Source organism: Brassica napus, chromosome A5, assembly GCF_020379485.1.
Source record: "Brassica napus cultivar Da-Ae chromosome A5, Da-Ae, whole genome shotgun sequence".
NCBI classification, from domain to species: Eukaryota; Viridiplantae; Streptophyta; class Magnoliopsida; order Brassicales; family Brassicaceae; genus Brassica; species Brassica napus.
In genome coordinates this window covers 4,202,387-4,223,784 of record NC_063438.1, presented here as the reverse complement: position 1 = coordinate 4,223,784, position 21,398 = coordinate 4,202,387, and the positions used below count along the sequence as shown (strand labels likewise).

The window sequence follows — 21,398 nt, the reverse complement described above, 5'->3', positions numbered from 1 at the left end:
TTAGAAAAAATATAAAATCAGGATACAACAAGCAAGATCAGGTTATTTTATATAATTTCTTTGGATACAAATTAACCAAGTGTGAGACTTTGGCACAATAAAGAAGAAACCTTACTTGTACATAAATTGCTCTTTTTCTTTCGGTTGTGTTTAGAGACCAAGGGCTCAAGTGAACGGGAAGATAGATAGCAACGGAGTTCACACTGATAACTCATTGAACGGCGCATGAAAACTCGCACCAGACTTGGAGCAAGAACTATATATATGAATACAGCTAAGCAATGGCGTCATGAAGACATGATGGTCATTGCTCATGAAGAGAACTCTTATAGAGAGATGTTAGGGCTATGCTACTCTGTACATTTTTCAGTTCCTTGTCCCCCAAGCAATGACTTGTTGGATCACGTTGTTTTTTATTTTTGTTGTCAATTTTATTATTATAAGAAACGTTGCTTTTTATTATCCTCTCCAGATTTAATCATTCATTTTTTTTTTTTGATAGTTTTTGTTTGTTTACATATATACAAAGAATCAAAAACTCTTGATAGTAAAAATATGTTGTTTGAATGCAAAGAAAGAGCGTAATGTATAGTGAAGTTTCAAGAAGAAGATGAAACATGGAAATGGAAGAGCCATGACACGACGAAGCCAAAGACCATACAAGCTAACACTATATTCACCACTCTCTGTGGCTGCCACCTGTTCTCTATCGCCATTGCTGCTGCTACGGCCGCAGTCTCCTCACCGCCTCCACCGTTTCTCACCTCTCTTTCGTCCACTGTTGACGTAACCATCTCGTTTGCACCGCCCACGTTTTTGGCTACCGATTGACAAATCTCGCAGATTCTGTTTCAGTAATAATATGTTAATCTTCCTATAACCTAACAAAGTTTTGGTGTTTAAGTCGTCACGGCAACATGTGCATATAACACATCAACACCAAAAAATTACGTGCTTAATTATAAAACATTATTTTTAAATAGAAATCAATAAAACGTCCAAAAAAAAGTATAACTAAAGAGTGAAAAAGTTAATAAAACCCCGTAATTTATTGCAGAAAGAATCATAACAAGATCTTGAACACGTTAATAACAAAATCTTAAGATTTTGTTTTTTTTTTTCTTAAAAGTAATTAAGAACTCAATTAAACAAAAGTAGAACCACTAAACCAAAAAAATAAAGAGGAGATAAAAGTAGGTTACTAACTTGTCGCCTTTGATCTTGAACCAAGTTTCGGCACATTGTCTATGAGCAATAGCCAAATCTTCCTTACACGAACACCCTAACTCCATCGCACCTCCACCGCTCGTTTCCACCACCCCTAAATGACATATCCTACAGTCTTTCTCCGGCGGCGCCGTCGCATCATCACCCCCATCCTCATCCATCTCCGAGGAACTCATCACGGACGACACTTTCCTCGACTCTCCTCCTTCGTATTCGTACGGTCCTACTCCCGTGGTCGAATAGAAGTATGAGTAACATGACGTCATGTCCTCCCCGTCTGAATAATATACGCTGACGTCACTTCCACCGAACGAGCGGCGGTGATAACCGTACGCCGCTCCTTGTTCTAAATCGATCTCTGTCATTATACTAAGCTGGAAGATGATGTGGTTTTTTCTTTAATGCCACGGTAATAGAAATGAAATGATTTAAAGAAATGGGTTTAGGTGGATTTGGTGATTTTCTCCAACTTAAAAACTTTTAAAATGATTTAATTTGTGAGAAACTGTGTAACGAATTTGAAAGAGGAGTAAGTGATGGGGGTGGTGGAGCAGGAACAAGCTTGAGAACAGAGTGATGATGTCACTATGTTATGAAGGAAGAAGATATTGTTCTTGGATCAAGAATCAACTGTTATATATAACAAAACGAAATAGTGACAGATTAAAGAGAGATAAATAAAAAAAAAAGAGAAAAGGGAACAAGTTTCTACCCAAGTTTAAGGGATGTTGGTTCCGAGTAGAGAGATTTTGTACAACGTTTAAGCGACGTGATCTTCATCTTTGCTATGTGCACCGCATCCAACGGCTGATATTTCGGGATCGAAGGATTATCTGCTTCCAAAAATTAATTTCATGGTTGAAGACCCCATTATATCCTCGATTCTTTTTGAAAAACAAGCAAAAATAGAAACAATACAGGGGTGGTTATGTCATTACGTTATAGAATATATCCAGTTTTGGATTTACTTTGACCCATTCCTTCTTCCGACCAATCTAATCACGGCCTGATCTCTTTGGATTGAATTGTACTTTGTACCATCTACGGTTTACAATTGGGTCTATGTACATTGTAGGAGTTGTTGTCTTCTTTATTAGTCTAATTGAGTTGTTTAAGCAACTAAGTTAGATAAAGTTAAATTTAATATAATTACATTAATCTCAACACCAGGTGCATATTTTCACTCTCAGACTCTCTTGATTTTTGTTATTTTTCAGGCAATTAATGTCATCTTCAATACATACTTTCTCCACAAGTGTTTTTTCACACAGCATTGTCATTATATGTGGAAGCTATACATATACCACTTAAATCTTGTATGAGTTAGCAGTGGAACATCCAAAAAAGCTACAATGTATTAGACTATCCAAAAAACAGATCTAATAATTAGATTAAGTTTTTCTTTTATGGGGAAGAAAGATATTTCAAACAAGTAAGGAATAACGATATTTCATAAAGCCATACAGATTAAAATTAAGAAAGAAATGGGAATCTCATTTTCCACGTCAAAATGTTGAGCCACCAAAGGAATAAAAGAAAGAAAGAAACAAAAAGAGTAAAAACGAATTTTGACGGGAATTAATTTAAGTAAACAACATATTATTAAGTTGGTGGGTCTGGTTCTAGTGGACAAGACATACCTATTCTTGTTTTCATTTGAATTATTTTTTTGGATTTTTGTTCTATAAAAATGTCGACATATACTTTAAATTAGTACATTATCTTACGTGAGAGTTAAGTAGTAAACTAAAAGAATCAAACTTTTAACTATTTGTTGTTCGTATTAGAGGTAGTCAAAACGGTATTTAGACGGTGGTTGCTCATAGACTATGGTAATTATTTATGCGTTGGAGTTAAGCATGTGTGTTATATTAAGTGGAGTGGAGGTAGACGGTTTTGGGTGGTCCTATGCAGATTTAAACGAGATCTTAGACAGTTCTAAATGGTTTCTTTTCTTTTTGACTCTTTATGGTTTGTTCGTTAATGAACATAGAAAGCGACAACACAAGTAGCTGTTCAGTCTGAGCAGTTCATGCTCAAACTGGAAAAGTTGTTTATAAAAGACCAGAAACTGGACGTATCTAGTTGTTAAGTCCTTTTTTTTGGTCAGCAGAAACATATGACTGGTGAGTTGGTGAGCCAATTCAGGTGGACAGCTTAAATGATTTACAAAAATGTTTACAAAAATGTTTTATGAGTTTTAACTTTTATATAAGAAATGATATTATGTTGTTCATCAGTAGTTATGGTCTAACTTGAGTTACAAGTAGTTTTCATTCATTTCTCTCTCTAAGCTCTATAAAATTATGCTAGGTCTAGCATATACTCTTATTCGTTTCAAAATAGATGATGTTTTAGGGAATTTTTGATATTTTAAAATAGAAGATGTTTTTATATTTCATTGTATCCTTTAACTTTATCAAAAACTATGAATCTTTTGATAGCAAAAGTATACACTCAGTAACATATTTGAATATAGGGCAGAAGACACAAAAGGGGGTTCTTCTGCTTTACATTGTAAGCCATCAAAAACGTGGAGAAGCTGTAGTAATTGGCTTGATTCAGATAGTTTAAGTTGTAAAGAACATCTTAAAGAAAAAAAAAACTCATATTCACTTAACATGAGACTAGTTAGGAGCCAAATAAATAAATGAAGGATTGCATTCTTTAATTTCAAAACTGTGTGATCTACATTACTGTTAAAGCTTTCTAGAAGCCTGCTTAGGCTAACTGAAAGGAACAGTTTGATGGTTGTGGCAGGCAAGGGTCTGGCATTCCTTGACAAGCAATATCGAAATCGACAAGCACTTCCGAGAATGGAAAGTTCTCGCTCAGAAAATCTATATCAAACAAATCAACTTCTGCTTCGGAGCCAGATGAAGAAGTCGAAACAAAATCTCCAGAAGCAGGTGGGGATAAGTTCATTGTTGCTTCAGCGTCATCGAAGTTGAGACGTCCTTTCACATGATCTCTTTTACTCGACATCTTTGCATTAGACTTGATTGGGGAGAAAGAAGAAACCATATGGCTCCTTTCCACAGTGTAAGAAGGATTTTGCTTGTGAGGACTGACTGTGATTCTCTCCTTAGTGACGATTGTGCAGTTTGTAGGAGTGATAGATACATCACTCTGAGGAGATACTTGACTTTGTGGTGTACTCAGACAAGATGGATTGGTCGGAGGTGACAAGTCTGAACTGTCAAACAAACACTTTGCCACACTTGATGTGATAACAGATGACTCATTAGCTACATTGTTATCCACCTTAGCAGCTCGTGGTATCTTTTTTCTTCCTGTAATAAAGACACAACACGACGTTTAAGGACAAGCAATGGAGACTTAAAAAAAAAATCAGCATTCAAATGAAAAGAACAAGACTTTGCAGTAGACCGACCTTTATTAGAATCTGTAGGAGCAGCTTCTAGAGAAACCTCAGGACTCTTTCGCTTTTTGGTAATAGATTGACTAGAGGGAGCTGTGAAATTCCCAACTCTTTTGTTTCCTGGCAATGATGCTGACATAAGGTTAGGCGTGTTATGCCCTGAGCCGCCTGAAAATAAGAAATATATCATTTTCCATTAGAAAAAATATAAAATCAGGATACAACAAGCAAGATCAGGTTATTTTATATAATTTCTTTGGATACAAATGAACCAAGTGTGAGACTTTGGCACAATAAAGAAGAAACCTTACTTGTACATAAATTGCAAAACCATAACGGATACTAACAAAACAATCAGCTCAAGCAGCTTCAGTCTCTAAACCAGACCGTGTGGCAGTAGTATAGTACCTGAAGGAGAGACGCTGATGTTGTTTGGTTGAGAAGTAGAGGCAACCATTTGAGTAGCCGCGGGAGCTGCCGTAGTAATCGCCGGAGGTGGAAGAGCAGATGCGGTGGAGTTGTAAGCGTTCATGACATTTTGCATCCCATGTAATAGATTCTGAACACGAGTCTTCTCTTGATCCACAATGACTTTGTGCTCCTTGAGGCTGATGTAATCATTCAAGATATCACCCAGTGGTATCAAACTGCACGGAGCCTAATAAACAGAGAGAATCTTATAAGAAAACCATTAAGAAGGATCAAAAATATAAAATAAAAATGAAAGTTTTCAGATGAGTATTATTATTTTACTTCACGGAGTGGAGATTTGGAGATGAGAGAAGAAGCTTCGGATCTGAAGATGGATCGCGTCTCTAAGAAACGATTGTCGCAAAGGTATCGATCCACGAGGAAGGCGACTTGCACTGGAGTCACTTTACCCTTGCCTACTACACGCTCTGAGCTCTTGGATCTGTTCGACCTCGCCATTTTTCTCCGATTTAAGATTCGTAAAACCCTAATAAGACCCAAATGCGAAGCAACTGAGAAAGAGAAAACTAAACGAAACTAAAAAAGATCTGGATTATATAGACGATGAGATTATCTGGAAGAAGTAAACGAAGGAGCGGAGGGGGGAGCGGGAGATTTTCGAGCGCCACTGGATACGTTTTAATTTCGATTTTTGCATTTGGTTGTAGCGGTAATTTATCGCCGGTTAATCCAATTTTTGTTTGTAATGGTCAAAATTGGGAACTGAACCGTTCGGTTTAAAATATTTGGGCTTGCTAATTGGGCCGGTTTGTCTAAACAAATTATATCTTCAGTGGTTCTTATTTGCTGTGTGTGTTTTTAGATCGTTGGATTAATAATGTCAAGCTGTCTACGAATATGTTTAGCACATTTTGTTCTTATCATATGATAAAATAACGCTTCTTTTGTTTCAATGGTAAGATTATATGATTTCATTAGCTTGTATACATCTAGAATCGCCATTTTATAAAGTCAAGACACTGCACTCATTATCTATATGAGTGTTAAATGTATAATTATGATATTTTAACGGTTTAAGATGTATAATAGTCTTGTGGACACTATAAGAGGACCAAACTAAATGTGTAATTGTGAATGTTAACGGTTTAATTATGTGAATGTACAGGTAGTCCATTTGCGGCAGTCCAGCTCGTCCAGCTCAATAGTTTTTTTCATAATCACATGTTTATATCATAATTCTTTATGAATTGTGGTCACTAAAACAATATTCATTGATCCGTCTTTAAGATGGGTAGGCAAATTCTAACTGTCATCCTTAGCTAAGTTATGCTAAGGTTTCATCAATAATCCCCAATCCAGAAACGACAATGCCGTTTTCATAAACTGGTTAACTGAATTAGATCAGATCTCAGCGTATTCTGTTTAGTATCTGCAACTCCTATTTCGGAGATTTTAAGATAGATAACGCAGTTTTTTGATTAACATCATCGATCTGATTCTAACATCAACCAAAAGCTATCCCCATTACATGTTTATCAAAAAAAGCAAAAGCTGGATCTCAGTAATTTTTTTATTGTTTCTTCAAACTCCTTGAAGGAGATTTGCAGATAGATAACGCAGTTTAATAAACTAATATATCATCGATCCAATCCGTAAATGAATATCAAAAATCAAGATTTGATAAGACGACGCAAAAGAGAAGAGGACAGGAGCATCTCAGAATCGAAAACCCCATTTTTATCTTCACTAGCAATCAAAGTGCAAGGATAACAATTTTTCATGGAATTCATCACCGATTGCTCCACGACGCTCGAACTAGAAAAGAATCAAAACAAGCCTCTAGAAAAAATCTATCTAAACGAATCTTAACCATCAGTCAAGGCTTGGAGAAATATTTATACATGGCGCCGACAAAAAAACAAGACAAAACCTACTTCTCTGTTTGGTAACGAATATATCTTAATCAATAGTACGGACAGGACTAAAACCTTTGATACTCTTAACTGCGTGCCGTTTTACCTAACATACGTTCTGTTCTGAAACACCCGAGCATGGGCCTTACTAAACGATCATGGGCCTTTGTACCAATGGAAGTAACTCTCTGAACCACCACACAAAACAGAAACGTGTCAAAACTGCTTCTGTCTAAATCTTTGCCACCATGCAAATACTAACAATGACGCGTCGTCGTTACAAACTTCTCGATGTTTCCAAACATTCCATTTGAGTTTATCCGTATCTTCGTTATATACACAACCTTACCAAATGCTAACCACACATTTGCATTTAACAACCGCAAGAACCAAACTGATAAATAACAAAACCTGTAGGAAACCTTTTCTTGGCAAAGCTTACATAATGGGAATGGTGTTTGGTAAAATCTCCGTGGAGACACCCAAATACACCGTGGTCAAATCCTGCGACGGTTACGAGATTCGTGAGTATCCACCCGCCGTTGCGGCCGAGATCACTTACGATCCTTCTGAGTTCAAAGACAACAGAGACGGAGGGTTCACGGTCTTGGCCAAGTACATAGGCGTGTTCGGCAAACCGGAGAACCAGAAGCCTGAGAAGATCGCCATGACAGCTCCGGTGATCACCAAGGAAGGGGAGAAGATCGCCATGACAGCTCCGGTTGTGACCAAGGAAGAAGGTAGTGAGAAGAAGACGGTGACGATGCAGTTTCTGTTGCCGGAAGTGTACAAGAAGGCGGAGGACGCGCCGCGTCCGACGGACGAGAGGGTGGTGATTAAGGAGGAAGGAGGGAGGAAGTACGGCGTGGTCACGTTCGGTGGAAATGCGGCAGAGAGTGTGGTGGAGGAGAAGGTTAAGAAGCTGAGGAGTGATCTCGAGAGAGATGGGTTTAAGATCACCGGAGATTATGTCCTTGCTAGGTATAATCCTCCTTGGACGTTACCTCCTTTCAAGACCAACGAAGTCATGATCCCTGTTGAATGAAGAAACTCTATCCAAAGTCTTTTCAGAACAATAATGTATACAGGTTTTGAATTTTAATGAATTAACAAACAAAGTTCTTGTTCCGACAAGGGTTAACAAAAAAAAAAAAAAGAGAAGTGTGTTTGGGTTGAATTATTAGAATCTAATTTTATTTTGTTATTAACCGGAGAAGAGCTTAAAAACGATGACGATTAAGTTAAAGAGCATGAGAGGGAGCCTCATGTAGTGGCAGGCGTGGATGAGACCAACGATTTGGCCTTTGAGGGAGTTTCTTTTGCCGGTTTGGTGAAGCTCCGTGAGTGTCCATCCTCTGGGTGCTAAGAAACGGTCTTCGTTGAGGATAGCGAGTGCGTTTGCGAATAGCAACAACCCTTCCATCAGTGTCCAGAACCCCATTATGATATATCTCTGTAATACACAACACCAAATGGTTGAGAAAGATCAAGAATCATGGGGGTAAAGAGAGAGAGAGATAATCTCTTCAACAAGCAACATAATCACCTAGAGAGAGCTCCAAATTCAATCAATCTTTTGCATTTTAGATCATACAGATTACATTTTTTTCAATCAAGCTCCAAATTTATTCATAGATTAATTGACTTCACATTCAATCTTAACTATACTAATCTCTTAATTTAAAGGATTTCTAGTTAAATTCGAGCTAACTCATCGATTGATTGATGATCTCCCTAACCTCAGATCCCAAGACTAGAGATTTCAAAGCAAAGATCGACGTTTAACTAAGAGAGAGAGAGAGAGAGAGATACTTACATGTGTGTCGAAATCCACGGCGTCGAGAATCGAATTGAATCGAGATTGGTGATGGGTTATAGATCTTGTTGAAGATCACCAAACCTGCAAGTATCTATATTATTAAAGTTGAAGTACACAATCAGATTGTTTGGAAACTTGAATAGGACTATTAAAAAAAATTAGAGTGTTTGGAAACATGAATTGTAGTCTTTTAAAAAAACTTAATTTTGTTTGGAAACAAGGATAATAGTATCAAGAAAAAAAAGGGTAATGGGCTCATGTTATTAAGAAAAATTGAAAATCCATCATATTATAAGAAACTATCTATCTGTACCAGTTTTAAAATATACGAAAATGAGTCAATCTAATTGCCTAAAACTTTTTTTTCTAAACTAACCATAAAACAAAATTTAAACTTTATATACATATTTCAAATCAAAATAATAATTCAAAGTTGATTTATATCAAAAATTGATTCAAAAATATACATATATTCAAAAATGGATTTTTACTAAACTATTTTTCAATAACCATTATAAAAAAATGTTGTCAATATATATAAGAACAATACAATACAAAGCTCAATTTGAAATACCAACTCAAATTATGGTTTTTATATTTCATAGTAAGTTATAAAAATATAATATATGTAATTATTTATATGATGGTACGTATAAAATACTATTAATTATATGATTACTTATATGATGATACGTATAAAATACGATTAATTATATGATGACAATATACGATATATAATAATGACTAGGGATGGGCTTTCGGGTACCCACACGGGTTTGGTTCTGATCGGTTTGCGTTTCGGGTTTTCGGGGTCAAAGATTTCAGTCCTATTAGGATGTTTCTAAATTTTGGTTTGAGTTCGATTCGGATCTTTGCGGGTTTGGTTCGGGTTTGGATAACCCATTTAAATTATTTTTAAAGTTTTAAATCATTTTATATTTTAAATTTCTCAAAATTTATAAGTAAAATAATATATTACCTATAAATTTGAATAACATATGTCATAATACCTAAGCTTAACATATCAATTGACTTGATTTAAAATTTTGGATACAGAATCAATAATTATTTTAAGTATTTTTGGTGATTGAGTATACTTTTACTATTTCAGATATTTACTTTTGACTATCAATATATATTTTCAAGTATTTAAACCAATTTAAAAGTATCATTTTTGATGTTTTATATACGTTAAATCTAAACATAATTAATATATATAAGTATATAAATCTATTTTTAGATAAATTCGGGTACCCGAATACTTCGGTTCGGATCAGATTCGGTTCTCTAAATAACAAAATTTTGAATAATTCGAATATTTAATCAATTTATGTTCGGGTTTGGTACTATATTTTCGGATCGGTATCGGTTCTGTTCCTCGGATTCATTTTGCCAAACCCCAATAATTACATGAAAAATAAATATCAACATATTTTTCAAAATATACACCCGCGCAGGTGCGCGGGTCAAAGTCTAGTGATTAATTAAACCAGAATCGGTTTTTTCGAGGGTTGACCCGACTAGAAGATGTTCGGGTTAGGACCCGATTTATGACTCTGTTCAGTGTATTGTATTGTAATAGCTTTATGATAAACAAATAACCAAACAAATCAGAGTGGCGCAGCGGAAGCGTGGTGGGCCCATAACCCACAGGTCCCAGGATCGAAACCTGGCTCTGATAATATTTGTATCTTTTTTTCAAATATCCCGAAACCCTAGCAAACTAAAAAAGGTAGTTTCTTCTTCTTCCTCCACTCTCGTCTTGAGCTCTTCTTTTTCCAGTTGAATGATTGTTTTGTACCTTGATTTAAATAGATTTGAGTAGAGGTTTATGTTCTTATTCATTGGAAAAAACTTCAATTTGCTGAATTAAGAAAGGTAAATTACGCATTTTTATTATAAAGCTTGTCTCTTGTTTGCTGGTTGAACATCTTTTCTCTGTTACAGTCTTCTGTAATTAGGGAACAAATGCTGAGTTACTTGTTTTATGTAAGATAGGGAGGAGCTTGTGAAGGAATGCGTTAGGGAGGGAACAAAGCTAGTTCAGGCAATAGCTGATACTCTTTTCAACTTATCTTCTACTGAAACTAGTGATGGTCCCCTTGTCCAGTTGCCTCCTCCTTCCACCAAACTTCCTAGACAGAAACATGTAACCTCCTCTCTCTCTTTTTCTTACTCTTCACTATCTCCACTCTCATGAGATAGCAACATCCGCAATAGATGGTTGTTATATAGTAGTATGGGTTTGTTATGTTTGCCAATTAATTGTATTTTTATGAGCTGCTCCCAAAAGACAGAACAGCAGATCTTGAATCTTTTTGGACAGCCTGGTCGTATGTCACTTAATCTTTTGAATGCACTATTAAGCATGCTAACCTTCTCCTTCTTTTTCCCTCTCTCTCAGCTTCCAAGGCCTAAGCCTCCTACAAAGTGGGAAGAGTTTGCTCTCAAGAAAGGTAAAAGCTGATTTAGAGAGTTTACTTTTGTGGATTTCAAGTTTTATTCTATTCAGATTTAATGGGTTAACAACCTCTTTGTTCTACAGTTTGATGATAAATTTGTTTTTGGTTCTGTTTCTTAAGTATACAGAAGCGCAAGACGGACAAGATTGTATACGACGAAACAACTGATAAGTTTAAGCGTCGCCATGGCTACGACCGTGTTAACGATATTCCCATTATTGAAGCAAAGGCATCAGATGGTAAGTCTTGCGCCAAAGAAAGAACTATCTTATCTTTTGCTTTAGGTTATGTTTGTTAGCTTCTTGATGAAACCATATGTTGCATTTACAAGTTCTTCTGGCTTAACTGCAGAACCAGGAGAAGACCCTTTTGCCAAGAGACTAGATGATAAAAAGAAGAGAGTTGGAAAGCAAGAAAAGAATCGATTACAGAACTTGAAGACTGCTGCAAAAGCTGGTGCTTTACCGAGGTATGTATATTAACAACTTCTTCGATTGGTTAGTAAGCACCATACAACATGTTACATGGTTTTGATAACTAGATATCAAAAATGGTTTTACTTGCAGCCATGTCCAACTTGCTGTAACTGCATTGCCCATATCAGGCACCAAAACTCAGCCACAGAAAATTTGAAAGGAGGCACTTGGTGATGTAGCTGGTTTAGCTGCTACTTCAACCGCTAGTGGTGGTAAATTCGATAAAAAGTTGCCTGGTGAAAAACCTCCTAAGAAGCAAGGCAAACACCACAAGGTTAGTCATCAGTCATTTCCACCTTCCCTTTCAGTCAAGTTCTTGACGATGTTTCTAATTTGTGGGAATTTTTTTGCAGTATTTACCGGTTGTACCAAGGAATGGAATGGTTGACGAGGAAAAAGAACAGACTAATAAAGTACTTGGCAAGTTATTATCAAAGCATTCACATGAGATCCTCAACGTTGGAAAGGTAAAACTGAAAAACTTCTCACAGGTTTCTTGCCTTTTTGATATGTTTTTGTGTTAATCCGTTGATTTAAATGTGTTGTAGGCAATAAACATGTACAACGACAAGAAGGAGAAGAAGAAGTCAGGGAGATCAGATAAGTTGAAAGCTAAGAAAGATATTACCAAGAAGAAGCCTTATGCCAACAAAGCCAAGTGAAGAGACTCCACTTTGTTTTATTTACTTCTCTTTACCTCGTAACAAAATGTTACAAGATTTTGTATTTCGTGTACTATATTTATGTTATAATTTTAATACCAGAACACAATTTAGAACTATAAGTTTGTAGAAAGCAATCTCTCTTGTCGGCATTTGGATTCTGTTTGTTTGTTCTTTTCGAGTTGGTTAGTTTGGAATTCATTTAGTTTGGTTTGCCTGTAACTTGAACCGAAAAAATTGGTTTGATTTCCGGTTAGTTTAGTTTCAAAATTTATTTTAACCAAAATTTTGAATCCGATTAAATTCCGGTTTAAACTAGTTAATTATTTTTTTTTAAATTAGGTTAAGTTTAGTTAGTTTGATTTGAATTTTTGATATTAGTTTGGTAAAGAAAAATATTTTAAAAGAAAATGTGGACTAACGGTTTACTGAACCGAAAATTATTTTTCTTTAATTGCTGAAACTGAACCGAGAACCAAACCGGAGGCCTACTCTTGTTACAAAAAGGTCCGGACAAGTCCCGTTGATGTCCTCTTGTTCTTCACTTTTTCACTTCTTAGGATTGGTTAAGAACTATCATGTACACATTTTCAAACCATCATATATATGTATAAACCACACATTCCATTGCATGCTATGTTTTGTTTACATGCAATCTCTTTCCTTATTCCTTTTTTTTTGATAAATCTCTCTTTCCTTATTCCGTGTTTCTTACATTCAAAGTAGAGAAGTTCAAAAGACCCAACTCTGTGTGTTTTCAAACCTTTAACCACTCAAGACAAGGACACAACCCCCAGCAGAACCTAGCTGGGTAATAATCTTTCATGTAAATCTCTTTACCAAAACCTATTATGTAAAAGTTGAAGGCTTTCCCACGATCTTCCATCGTGACGCGTGTCACAGGCACAACAGATATGGCGTGTCTCTCGCAGACAACATTGGCAGTTGGTGGAACTTCAGCTCTCAACGAGATGACTTCTGAGGAGAACTTGTTTAGGAAGTACGAGTCTGCAAAGTAAGCTGGTGTGCACTGGTATGCTTGTGTGTTGCAAAGCTGAACACCTTCTGCTCTGTGGAACACCTCTTCTGGTACAGAACCAGCTCCTCTCGTTGCACTCACCTTTCGCTTTGACAGTGTCTTCCTGTCAAAACGCAAAAATAAAAATCAAGTCTTTTAGTAGGCTTGGGCAAAAAATAACCAGAACTGGAAAAGAAATACTAAAACCGTGGAATAACCGAACAGTTCCTATATTTCTATATCTAAAATAACTGCACCGAAAACCGAACCAATATCCAAAGATATTTTTAACATACCTAAATATATATTAAAAAGCTATTATCAGTATCCAAAAGTATTTGAATACTTTAATCCTAAATATCTAAAATAATCCAAATTATTCTATCCGAATCATCCTAATTACTCAATATTTTATCCGACGTACCGAATATTTTACCAAATTACCCGAAATAACCGAACCGAACAAACAGAAACCAATTTTTTCCGGGTATTAGACCCAAACTACCCAACTAAAACCCGAACCAATACCCGAAATGCCTATGTTTATCTTTTAGTTTGCCACTCAGACCAAATTTCATTTACTGATAAAAGACCTTACCATTTTACAACTGCAATGCTGCTTGTCAGAAGAGAGCCAGAACCTTCACAAATCTCGCATTTGATTAACCCACGAGACTGGCAATTAGGACAAGGAAGCTTTCCCTCACCATTACAGTCTCCACATCTGTGAGAAAAAAAAAGAAGGTTTACAGTTTGCAAATGCAACCATCACACTGAAAGTTTACGTTCTTGAAATGAGACTTTACATTGAGTCGGATCCATCTTTATGAGCAATCAAACCTCTTCCATAACACTTAGAACACTTCATCACCTGATTCTCCTTGTAAAACCCCGGCTCTCCATCAGCATTGCACGTTGGACACACTACTTCTCCTCTTCCTCCGCAACCTATTAATCAAAAATGCCCTCTTCAGCATCATCCTAACAATCACTAAAGACATAAGAAAGAGTCTTACCAGTGCACTTGTCAACAGTCTCAGAATGAGGAACCGGGACTCGAGTTTCTTTGTAAGGAACAAAGAGAGTTGGAAACTGCGACCTCAGGTCTATTTGCCACAACTCAGGAGCAGATCCATGTTTGAAGTTCCCACCGTTGAAAGGCACTGTCTGTGTTAAAGCTTCCCTCTCTTCGACAAAAGTATCGAGAGTTCCGACATAGACATTGCAGTCTTCAACCGCACGGATCTTCCACGTGCGAGCGGGACGGCTTCCCCAACAGCAACGGTGGCCGATGTGGTCAATCAGCAGCTCTCTTATCTCAATCTCATCAAGCACCTGCCTGAGATAAGTGTAAAAGCTTCAATCTTTGAATCCTAACAAGAGCAATGAGACTAAAAGTAGGAACCTTTGTACCTCTGCAGTTCATGACCTGCTCCAGACGCACTCGGGTAGCCAATAGCTTCCGCTGTGAAACAGAGCCGACAAAAAGGATGAAACTTTCACACTTTTAAGGGTCAAAGTCGGAGAGACTTACGAGTGGGCAACGAGACGGGGGTGGTTAGAACGGGAGGGTAGAGAGGCGGAGGATCGGAAACAGCGGAAGCGGAACGGACTTCCTCGACGGTGACGCCAGCTCCGGCGAAGGAAACGTTGTTACGAGCAGAGGAGCTGTTTCTCTGAAGGTATTGGTATGAATCCCATCTCTCTGGTTCCTTAGTTTTATTATCTGATCCAATGATAAATGATGAGAGAATTTAAAAAACAGAGGAGAAAGTTTGGTTCTTTTATTGAATTGATTACCTGAAAGCAGAGGCTTCTCCATTGATCACGAGTCTCTCTCTTTGTGCTTATCAGAAACCGATAGAAGAGAAGAAAGAAATATTTTTTTTTTTTCTTAGAGAGTAAGGAAACGCCAAAGTCAATTCCGATCCTATTATTTTTTGTTACTTTCTTTCTCGTGATCATTTCATTACACGAAACAGATTTTCTTGTCGGGTTGAGTCTGGTCGGATCCGGATAAGATCGGGTCATTAAGTTTGTCTCCGCGTGAAACGGTTGAGGATTTCACCCACCTCTGATTTTGCAAGTACGTGTATCAGAGAATGATTATTGCACTTGCCACTTATGTATGGTCAATGACTGAACGTCTTTAAGAGTTTATTACCAAGACAAGCAAAGAGTTTTAACACGTTCACATGGATGTATGCAGCTCCGAGAGGAATCACATGGGTGATGGGTGCGTATCAACAACTAAAACATGTTATTATTCAATTCAAACAATTTATAAAAACCAATACTAGTATTTGTAACCTCTGCAGTAACTATGTTCATCTTCTTTTTCCATAGTACAAAATTTAATGTGATAGTTATGTAGTATTTTGGATGCATTTTAGAGCAAGGTCATTGGTGGAGATTTTAATAGATTTAGGAGAATAATTGAAAAAGTGGACAGAAACAAGAAACGGGTTCTCCGAGGAAATCTCGCTAACCATGTTGTGCCAGATTTTAAGTGGCTTGGCTTGATTTTCAAATAACATTAAAATAAAATTAATCTATTGTCAAGAACCTCATTTCGAGGATGTATGCGTAAAAAAACTAATATCATCATCATCAAACCATAGATAATTAGTCAGTCATAAACACGATCTATTAAACTAATATGGACCCATAATACAAGATTAGTATAAATAGAGAAACAAATAAGGTTTGACAGAGTGTGTAGTTTCACTACCGACATCCACTCGCTTCCACATTTGAAATTTTTATTCACCTTCTCTCTCTCTCCCACTCACGCTTTTGCAAAGTTTCAATCTTTCATGGCGTATTCTCTCTCACAATCACTTCTCGTGTGAAATCTATCTCCTCTTAAAGATCTATCACTACTCTCCCTTCTTCTTATTCCTCCTCTCTCCAAACCATGGCTGTCTCAGTTCCATTGTCGTTTCAGTTTCTACTGTCTCTTCTCTTAACTAGAGCCGTTCTTTCGTCTTCCGAGTACTTAATCGGCGTGGGAAGCTATGACATCACCGGTCCAGCCGCTGACGTCAACATGATGGGATACGCTAACTCCGAGCAAATCGCCTCAGGGATCCATTTCCGTCTGCGAGCTCGTGCCTTCATCATCGCTGAGCCTCAAGGTAACCGCGTCGCGTTTGTGAATCTTGACGCGTGTATGGCGTCTCAGATCGTTACCATCAAAGTTCTTGAGCGACTCAAGGCAAGGTAACGACCAATAAGCATAGTGTTTAGTAGAGTTTGAATCTACGAGAATGTTGTAATAATGTTACAAAGTCTTGTTCGTTTGTAGATATGGTGATCTCTACACAGAGAAGAACGTAGCAATAAGTGGGATCCACACTCATGCTGGACCAGGAGGGTATCTTCAGTACGTCACTTACATTGTCACGTCCCTTGGATTCGTTCGTCAGTCTTTTGACGTTCTTGTTGATGGCATTGAACAAGCCATCATGCAAGCTCACCAAAGTCTACGTCCTGGTTCTGTTTTTGTCAACAAAGGTACTTTTTTTGTCTTATAGTGTTCTAAAAATCGGTATAGTGGCTTGTAAGCATCTGCCTAGTTGACAAATCGAATCTAAACGAAACTATTTTTCTAAAACAATTTTTTTTTTAAATCGGTCTTGACATTAAATAAAAATCGATCTAGACATTTAAAAAGTCTGTTCTGCCTAATCAATAATCTCATATAAACCGCTTAACTACCGCATAGCGATTTTTTTTTAAAATTGGCTTCTTTAATGTGCTTTCAGACAAAGTTCTTGCTTTAGTTAAATCACTTTATGTGTGTGTGTGAATATTAGGGGACCTTTTGGATGCTGGTGTGAACCGAAGTCCTAGTTCTTATCTGAACAACCCTGCAGCTGAGAGGAGTAAATATAAGTACAACGTCGACAAAGAAATGACGCTTCTCAAGTTTGTCGATTCAAAGTTGGGACCTATTGGTAGCTTTAACTGGTTTGCTACTCATGGGACTTCCATGAGCAGGACTAACTCTTTGATTAGTGGAGATAACAAAGGCGCAGCAGCGCGTTTCATGGAGGACTGGTTCCAGAGTGGACAGAAGATCCCTAGACGAGTATCAACCATTGTCTCTGATCTGAGCCAAAACCGTGAGTCTTTGAGTTACTTACCTAATGTATTCTATGACAAGACTGATAAGGATGAATATTATGTTTTGTTTTCTACTTTCAGACAGCAGGCTTTTGGACATTGCAGCTTCTTATAAGTCATCTAGAGGACAGACTCTTGATGCTAAAGTCCGAGTAAGAAAGGCGTCATTCGTCTCCGCCTTCTGTCAATCAAACTGTGGTGATGTCAGTCCAAATGTTCTTGGTACGTTTTGCATCGACACTGGACTGCCTTGTGACTTCAATCACAGTACATGCAACGGAAAGAACGAGCTGTGCTATGGCCGTGGTCCTGGGTACCCTGATGAGTTTGAGAGTACACGTATCATTGGAGAAAGGCAGTTCAAAATGGCGGTGGGACTATTCAACAAAGCTACTGAGAAGTTAGAGGGGAAGATTGGTTACCAACATGAGTATGTAGATTTCTCAAACCTTGAAGTCACGGTTCCTAAAGCAGGTGGTGGTTCAGAGACGGTGAAGACATGTCCAGCTGCAATGGGGTTTGGTTTTGCTGCTGGAACAACTGATGGTCCTGGCGCTTTTGATTTCAAACAAGGAGATGATAAGGTAACTAATAAGCTTCTTAACTCTGAATCTTTCTTTCTCTAACTAAAAATTCTCTTTTCGTTAAAGGGTAAAGCGTTTTGGAGATTAGTGAGGAACGTGTTAACAACTCCTGGTCCGGACCAGATTCAATGTCAGAAACCAAAACCTATTTTACTTGACACTGGTGAGATGAAGACACCATATGACTGGGCGGTGAGTGGCTATATTCTATGTTTTATGTAATAAGCATTTGAAATCAGGCCGTCTCAAATTATTGTCTTGTTCAAAAAATATTAATGATATATTAGTGGTATATCTAAAAATCTTAAGTTCTATATCATAATTTATGTATATATTTTTTTGAAAACTTTTTAATCGTTTTAATTTTTAGACTCGGACTCTATTAACCGTTCCATTTGCACATGCTATTAGACAGCCATGTTTGAAACTATAGACTATTGATGGTTTGTTACTTGCCTGAACCATGCAGCCTTCGATTCTTCCGGTTCAGATGTTTCGCATTGGTCAACATAAATAGTAATGATATATTAGTAGTATACATATCTAAAGATTTTAAAATGTATAAAAATCTTAATATTTTTTTATTTTTAGACTCAGACTTTGTTAGCTTAATTTGCACATGCTATTAGACCGTCATGTTTGAAACTATAGACTATTGATGGTTTGTTACATGCCTGAACCATGCAGCCTTCAATTCTTCCGGTTCAGATATTTCGCATTGGTCAACTAATCATCCTCAGTGTCCCTGGAGGTATGTCAGTGAGACTCTCTTTTGTTCTCATAATAAACCTTCTTTAGTCCCCTAATGAAGCTTATAATCGTATCACACAGAGTTCACCACAATGGCTGGAAGGCGTCTCCGTGATGCTGTGAAGTCATTTCTCATCTCTTTAGACAGCAAGCAGTTTGGCAACAACCTCCATGTGGTAATCGCAGGTCTCACCAACACGTATTCCCAGTACATTGCAACTTTCGAGGAGTACGAGGTTCAAAGATACGAGGGAGCTTCAACGCTATACGGCCCACACACACTCACCGCTTATATCCAAGAGTTCAAGAAACTAGCCACAGCTTTGGTCAACGGTCAAACACTCCCAAGTGGGCCCCAACCACCAGACCTTCTAGACAACCAGATCAGTTTACTTTCTCCTGTGGTCGTAGACTCCACTCCTATAGGAGTCAGCTTTGGTGATGTTAAATCCGACGTGCCTCCCAAGTCAACGTTCGTGAGAGGCCAACAAGTCAACGCAACGTTTTGGTCGGGATGTCCAAGAAACGACCTGATGACGGAAGGATCTTTCGCTGTTGTGGAGACGCTGCGTGGAGAGAAGTGGGTGCCAGTGTACGATGACGATGACTTCAGTGTGAAGTTTAAGTGGTCGAGACCGGGGAAGCTTAGCCCTGAGAGCCAAGCAACGGTTGAGTGGAGGATACCGGAGTCTGCGGTGGCTGGAGTTTATAGATTAAGACATTACGGAGCTTCTAAGTCGCTTGTTGGATCCATTACAAGCTTCTCTGGTTCTTCTAGCGCCTTTGTAGTTGTATGACATTTTACCTAACGTAACATATCAGTGCATGATTATATCATTTATAAAATAAAAAAAGTGATGAAAAGAAATTTCAAATCACAATAAGTTAACCACACTGGGTGGACTACTCGTATATGGACTACAACACTAAATTTGTGTGGCTAAACATATATGAGATGATGCTTCCATGAATTACACTTTCCCTTGAGGAATTAGTATGAGCCTCTTCGTAGTTTTAAAATACCCAAACTAAAAAAAAAAAAAGCACAGTCTTAAGTAATATGAAGGAGAGCTTCATGCATCAAAACATAGCATCTAGAGAACATGCATCAAAACGTAGCAACTAGAGATTCTATTAAGCAAAAATCACCGACAATTACAACATCGGACCACTCGACTTTACCCCAAATCTCACCATCTTGACGTCTTTCCAATGCAATCTCCGCACACCAATGCTCTTCTATTCTACAAATCCTTTTCTGATACAAGAAAAGCAAGCTCCCACCGTAATTCACAACGCGTGGCCACCAAACTAAACTTTTGTTAGTGGGCAACAATGTTTTAACACCTTTCACCTCACTCCAACACCTAAGTTTTGTGTCATAGGCTTTTAACTTGTTGTAAAGACAATCATAGGAGTAGAACACATCATCAATGACACACACGCTCTTCCACTTGTTGAACTTCAGCATCCACTCCGTTTCCCATTTAGTTTCCTTGGTACCATCGTAAACAATGCTATTAACATAACCATCCGGTCCATTCAACACATGGCGTAGTTCGATGCGTGGCTTTGTCATCTCAGGCTCCCACGTTTGTGTCAACGTATTGAACACAGCCGTGACCTTGTTGTAATAATTAGTATATCCAAACACGTAGATCTTCCCATCCATCACGTGAGCGAGAGGAGTGCCAATCATGCGTTTAGGCATGGTTGGTAAGGGCTGCACCGTGTGATATCTGCAGTCTATGCTTAACGCATTCCGTTCACTACGGTCATAAAGGCTAAACCCACCGAACACATGTATCCTTGAACCGTCCACTACAAAGCTTGCTTCGTGAGGCATAGCAGGAAGCGACGAGACAAGGACCAAGCGGTGACCCCCGTCGGGTTTTCGGCGGAGATTATATACACGGGTTTCGGAATTCTCACCGAAGCTCTGGAGAATAACATATAGACGATGTTCATTGCATCCCAACAAGGATCTTCTCGCCTTGTAAAGTTCAGGCGACGCAACAAGTGATCTGAAACGCCTGCAGACGGCAGAGATGGACGGATGAAAGCGTGTGGAGACACGCGCTATGATGTCAACTACAACTTCGTCTGGGAGTGACATGATCAGACACGTCGGCTCTGGCTTGGTCGGGGAAGACATCTCCAGATCAATCTCTGAGACAAGAAAAAACCACAAAACCCTAAGTGTATTAGGTCTTGCTAGGGAGGGATCAGCAAAATATCCAGATCCCTAATAACCTAAGTACCTAACTGAACTCGATACCAAATTGAACCAGAAACATATTAAATATCCGAATGAATCCATAATTTTAATATCCAAGGAATTAGTACCGAATCTGATTCAAACGGGTATCAGATGATATCCAAATTATAATTATATACTCCCTTCGTTTTTTAATATAAGTCATTGTAGAGAAATTTTTTTGTTCCAAATTATATGTCGTTTTCGGTTTTTTATGTAAAATTTATTAGTAATTAATGTTGTATGACCAATGGTAATATATCTTTTATTTTTCTATTGGTTGAATTG

The 21,398-nt window shown here is 37.8% G+C and overlaps 7 protein-coding genes, 3 non-coding genes and 1 pseudogene across 12 annotated transcripts; 3 read left to right on the top strand and 8 right to left on the bottom strand.

The window, feature by feature from the left end:
• Positions 1-561: 561 nt before the first annotated feature.
• On the bottom strand, positions 562-2,118 carry LOC125609275. Its single transcript, XM_048780540.1, has 2 exons — positions 1,207-2,118; positions 562-846 (listed from the first exon to the last, which is right to left on the bottom strand). Exons 1-2 carry the CDS (start codon positions 1,590-1,592, stop codon positions 600-602), a joined length of 633 nt encoding a protein of 210 aa, XP_048636497.1. The 5' UTR covers positions 1,593-2,118; the 3' UTR covers positions 562-599.
• A 1,756-nt stretch (positions 2,119-3,874) lies between these two features.
• Positions 3,875-5,749, bottom strand: LOC106451068. Its single transcript, XM_013892927.3, has 4 exons — positions 5,363-5,749; positions 5,018-5,267; positions 4,622-4,777; positions 3,875-4,520 (listed from the first exon to the last, which is right to left on the bottom strand). The coding sequence occupies exons 1-4, from the start codon at positions 5,537-5,539 to the stop codon at positions 3,949-3,951; spliced, it is 1,155 nt and encodes a 384-aa protein (XP_013748381.2). The 5' UTR covers positions 5,540-5,749; the 3' UTR covers positions 3,875-3,948.
• A 692-nt stretch (positions 5,750-6,441) lies between these two features.
• Positions 6,442-6,538, bottom strand: LOC125609709. Its single transcript, XR_007339858.1, has one exon. It is a non-coding gene; the product is annotated as a small nucleolar RNA snoR27 (small nucleolar RNA).
• Positions 6,539-6,591: 53 nt separating this feature from the next.
• Positions 6,592-6,691, bottom strand: LOC125609708. Its single transcript, XR_007339857.1, has one exon. It is a non-coding gene; the product is annotated as a small nucleolar RNA snoR27 (small nucleolar RNA).
• A 59-nt stretch (positions 6,692-6,750) lies between these two features.
• On the bottom strand, positions 6,751-6,844 carry LOC125609707. Its single transcript, XR_007339856.1, has one exon. It is a non-coding gene; the product is annotated as a small nucleolar RNA snoR26 (small nucleolar RNA).
• A 462-nt stretch (positions 6,845-7,306) lies between these two features.
• Positions 7,307-8,082, top strand: LOC106372750. Its single transcript, XM_013813040.3, has one exon. It carries the CDS (start codon positions 7,307-7,309, stop codon positions 7,997-7,999), a length of 693 nt encoding a protein of 230 aa, XP_013668494.2. The 3' UTR covers positions 8,000-8,082.
• LOC106372751 (protein transport protein yos1-like) lies at positions 7,388-8,395 on the bottom strand. Its single transcript, XM_048780538.1, has one exon. The coding sequence runs from the start codon at positions 8,393-8,395 to the stop codon at positions 8,159-8,161; it is 237 nt and encodes a 78-aa protein (XP_048636495.1). The 3' UTR covers positions 7,388-8,158.
• Positions 8,396-11,141: 2,746 nt separating this feature from the next.
• LOC106453261 lies at positions 11,142-12,598 on the top strand (annotated as a pseudogene).
• A 356-nt stretch (positions 12,599-12,954) lies between these two features.
• LOC106451065 (protein SSUH2 homolog) lies at positions 12,955-15,460 on the bottom strand. 3 transcript variants are annotated; one of them, XR_007339676.1, is made up of 8 exons: positions 15,192-15,460; positions 14,926-15,117; positions 14,805-14,856; positions 14,408-14,730; positions 14,198-14,339; positions 13,990-14,115; positions 13,077-13,515; positions 12,955-13,043 (listed from the first exon to the last, which is right to left on the bottom strand). XR_007339676.1 is itself a non-coding variant. In XM_013892924.3 (7 exons), exons 1-7 carry the CDS (start codon positions 15,211-15,213, stop codon positions 13,131-13,133), a joined length of 1,242 nt encoding a protein of 413 aa, XP_013748378.2. In that variant the 5' UTR covers positions 15,214-15,460; the 3' UTR covers positions 12,955-13,130. The 3 variants fall into 3 exon arrangements, 2 of the variants coding, with proteins under 2 accessions (XP_013748378.2, XP_022568533.2); XM_013892924.3 differs by having other exon boundaries at positions 12,955-13,515; XM_022712812.2 differs by having other exon boundaries at positions 12,955-13,515; positions 14,926-15,114; positions 15,192-15,378.
• A 652-nt stretch (positions 15,461-16,112) lies between these two features.
• On the top strand, positions 16,113-19,745 carry LOC106451059 (neutral ceramidase 2-like). Its single transcript, XM_048780536.1, has 7 exons — positions 16,113-16,613; positions 16,699-16,907; positions 17,210-17,518; positions 17,601-18,103; positions 18,170-18,295; positions 18,791-18,854; positions 18,935-19,745. The coding sequence occupies exons 1-7, from the start codon at positions 16,309-16,311 to the stop codon at positions 19,648-19,650; spliced, it is 2,232 nt and encodes a 743-aa protein (XP_048636493.1). The 5' UTR covers positions 16,113-16,308; the 3' UTR covers positions 19,651-19,745.
• Positions 19,729-21,041, bottom strand: LOC106451069 (F-box/kelch-repeat protein At4g38940-like). The gene has a single exon (XM_048780537.1). It carries the CDS (start codon positions 21,006-21,008, stop codon positions 19,962-19,964), a length of 1,047 nt encoding a protein of 348 aa, XP_048636494.1. The 5' UTR covers positions 21,009-21,041; the 3' UTR covers positions 19,729-19,961.
• Positions 21,042-21,398: the final 357 nt, after the last annotated feature.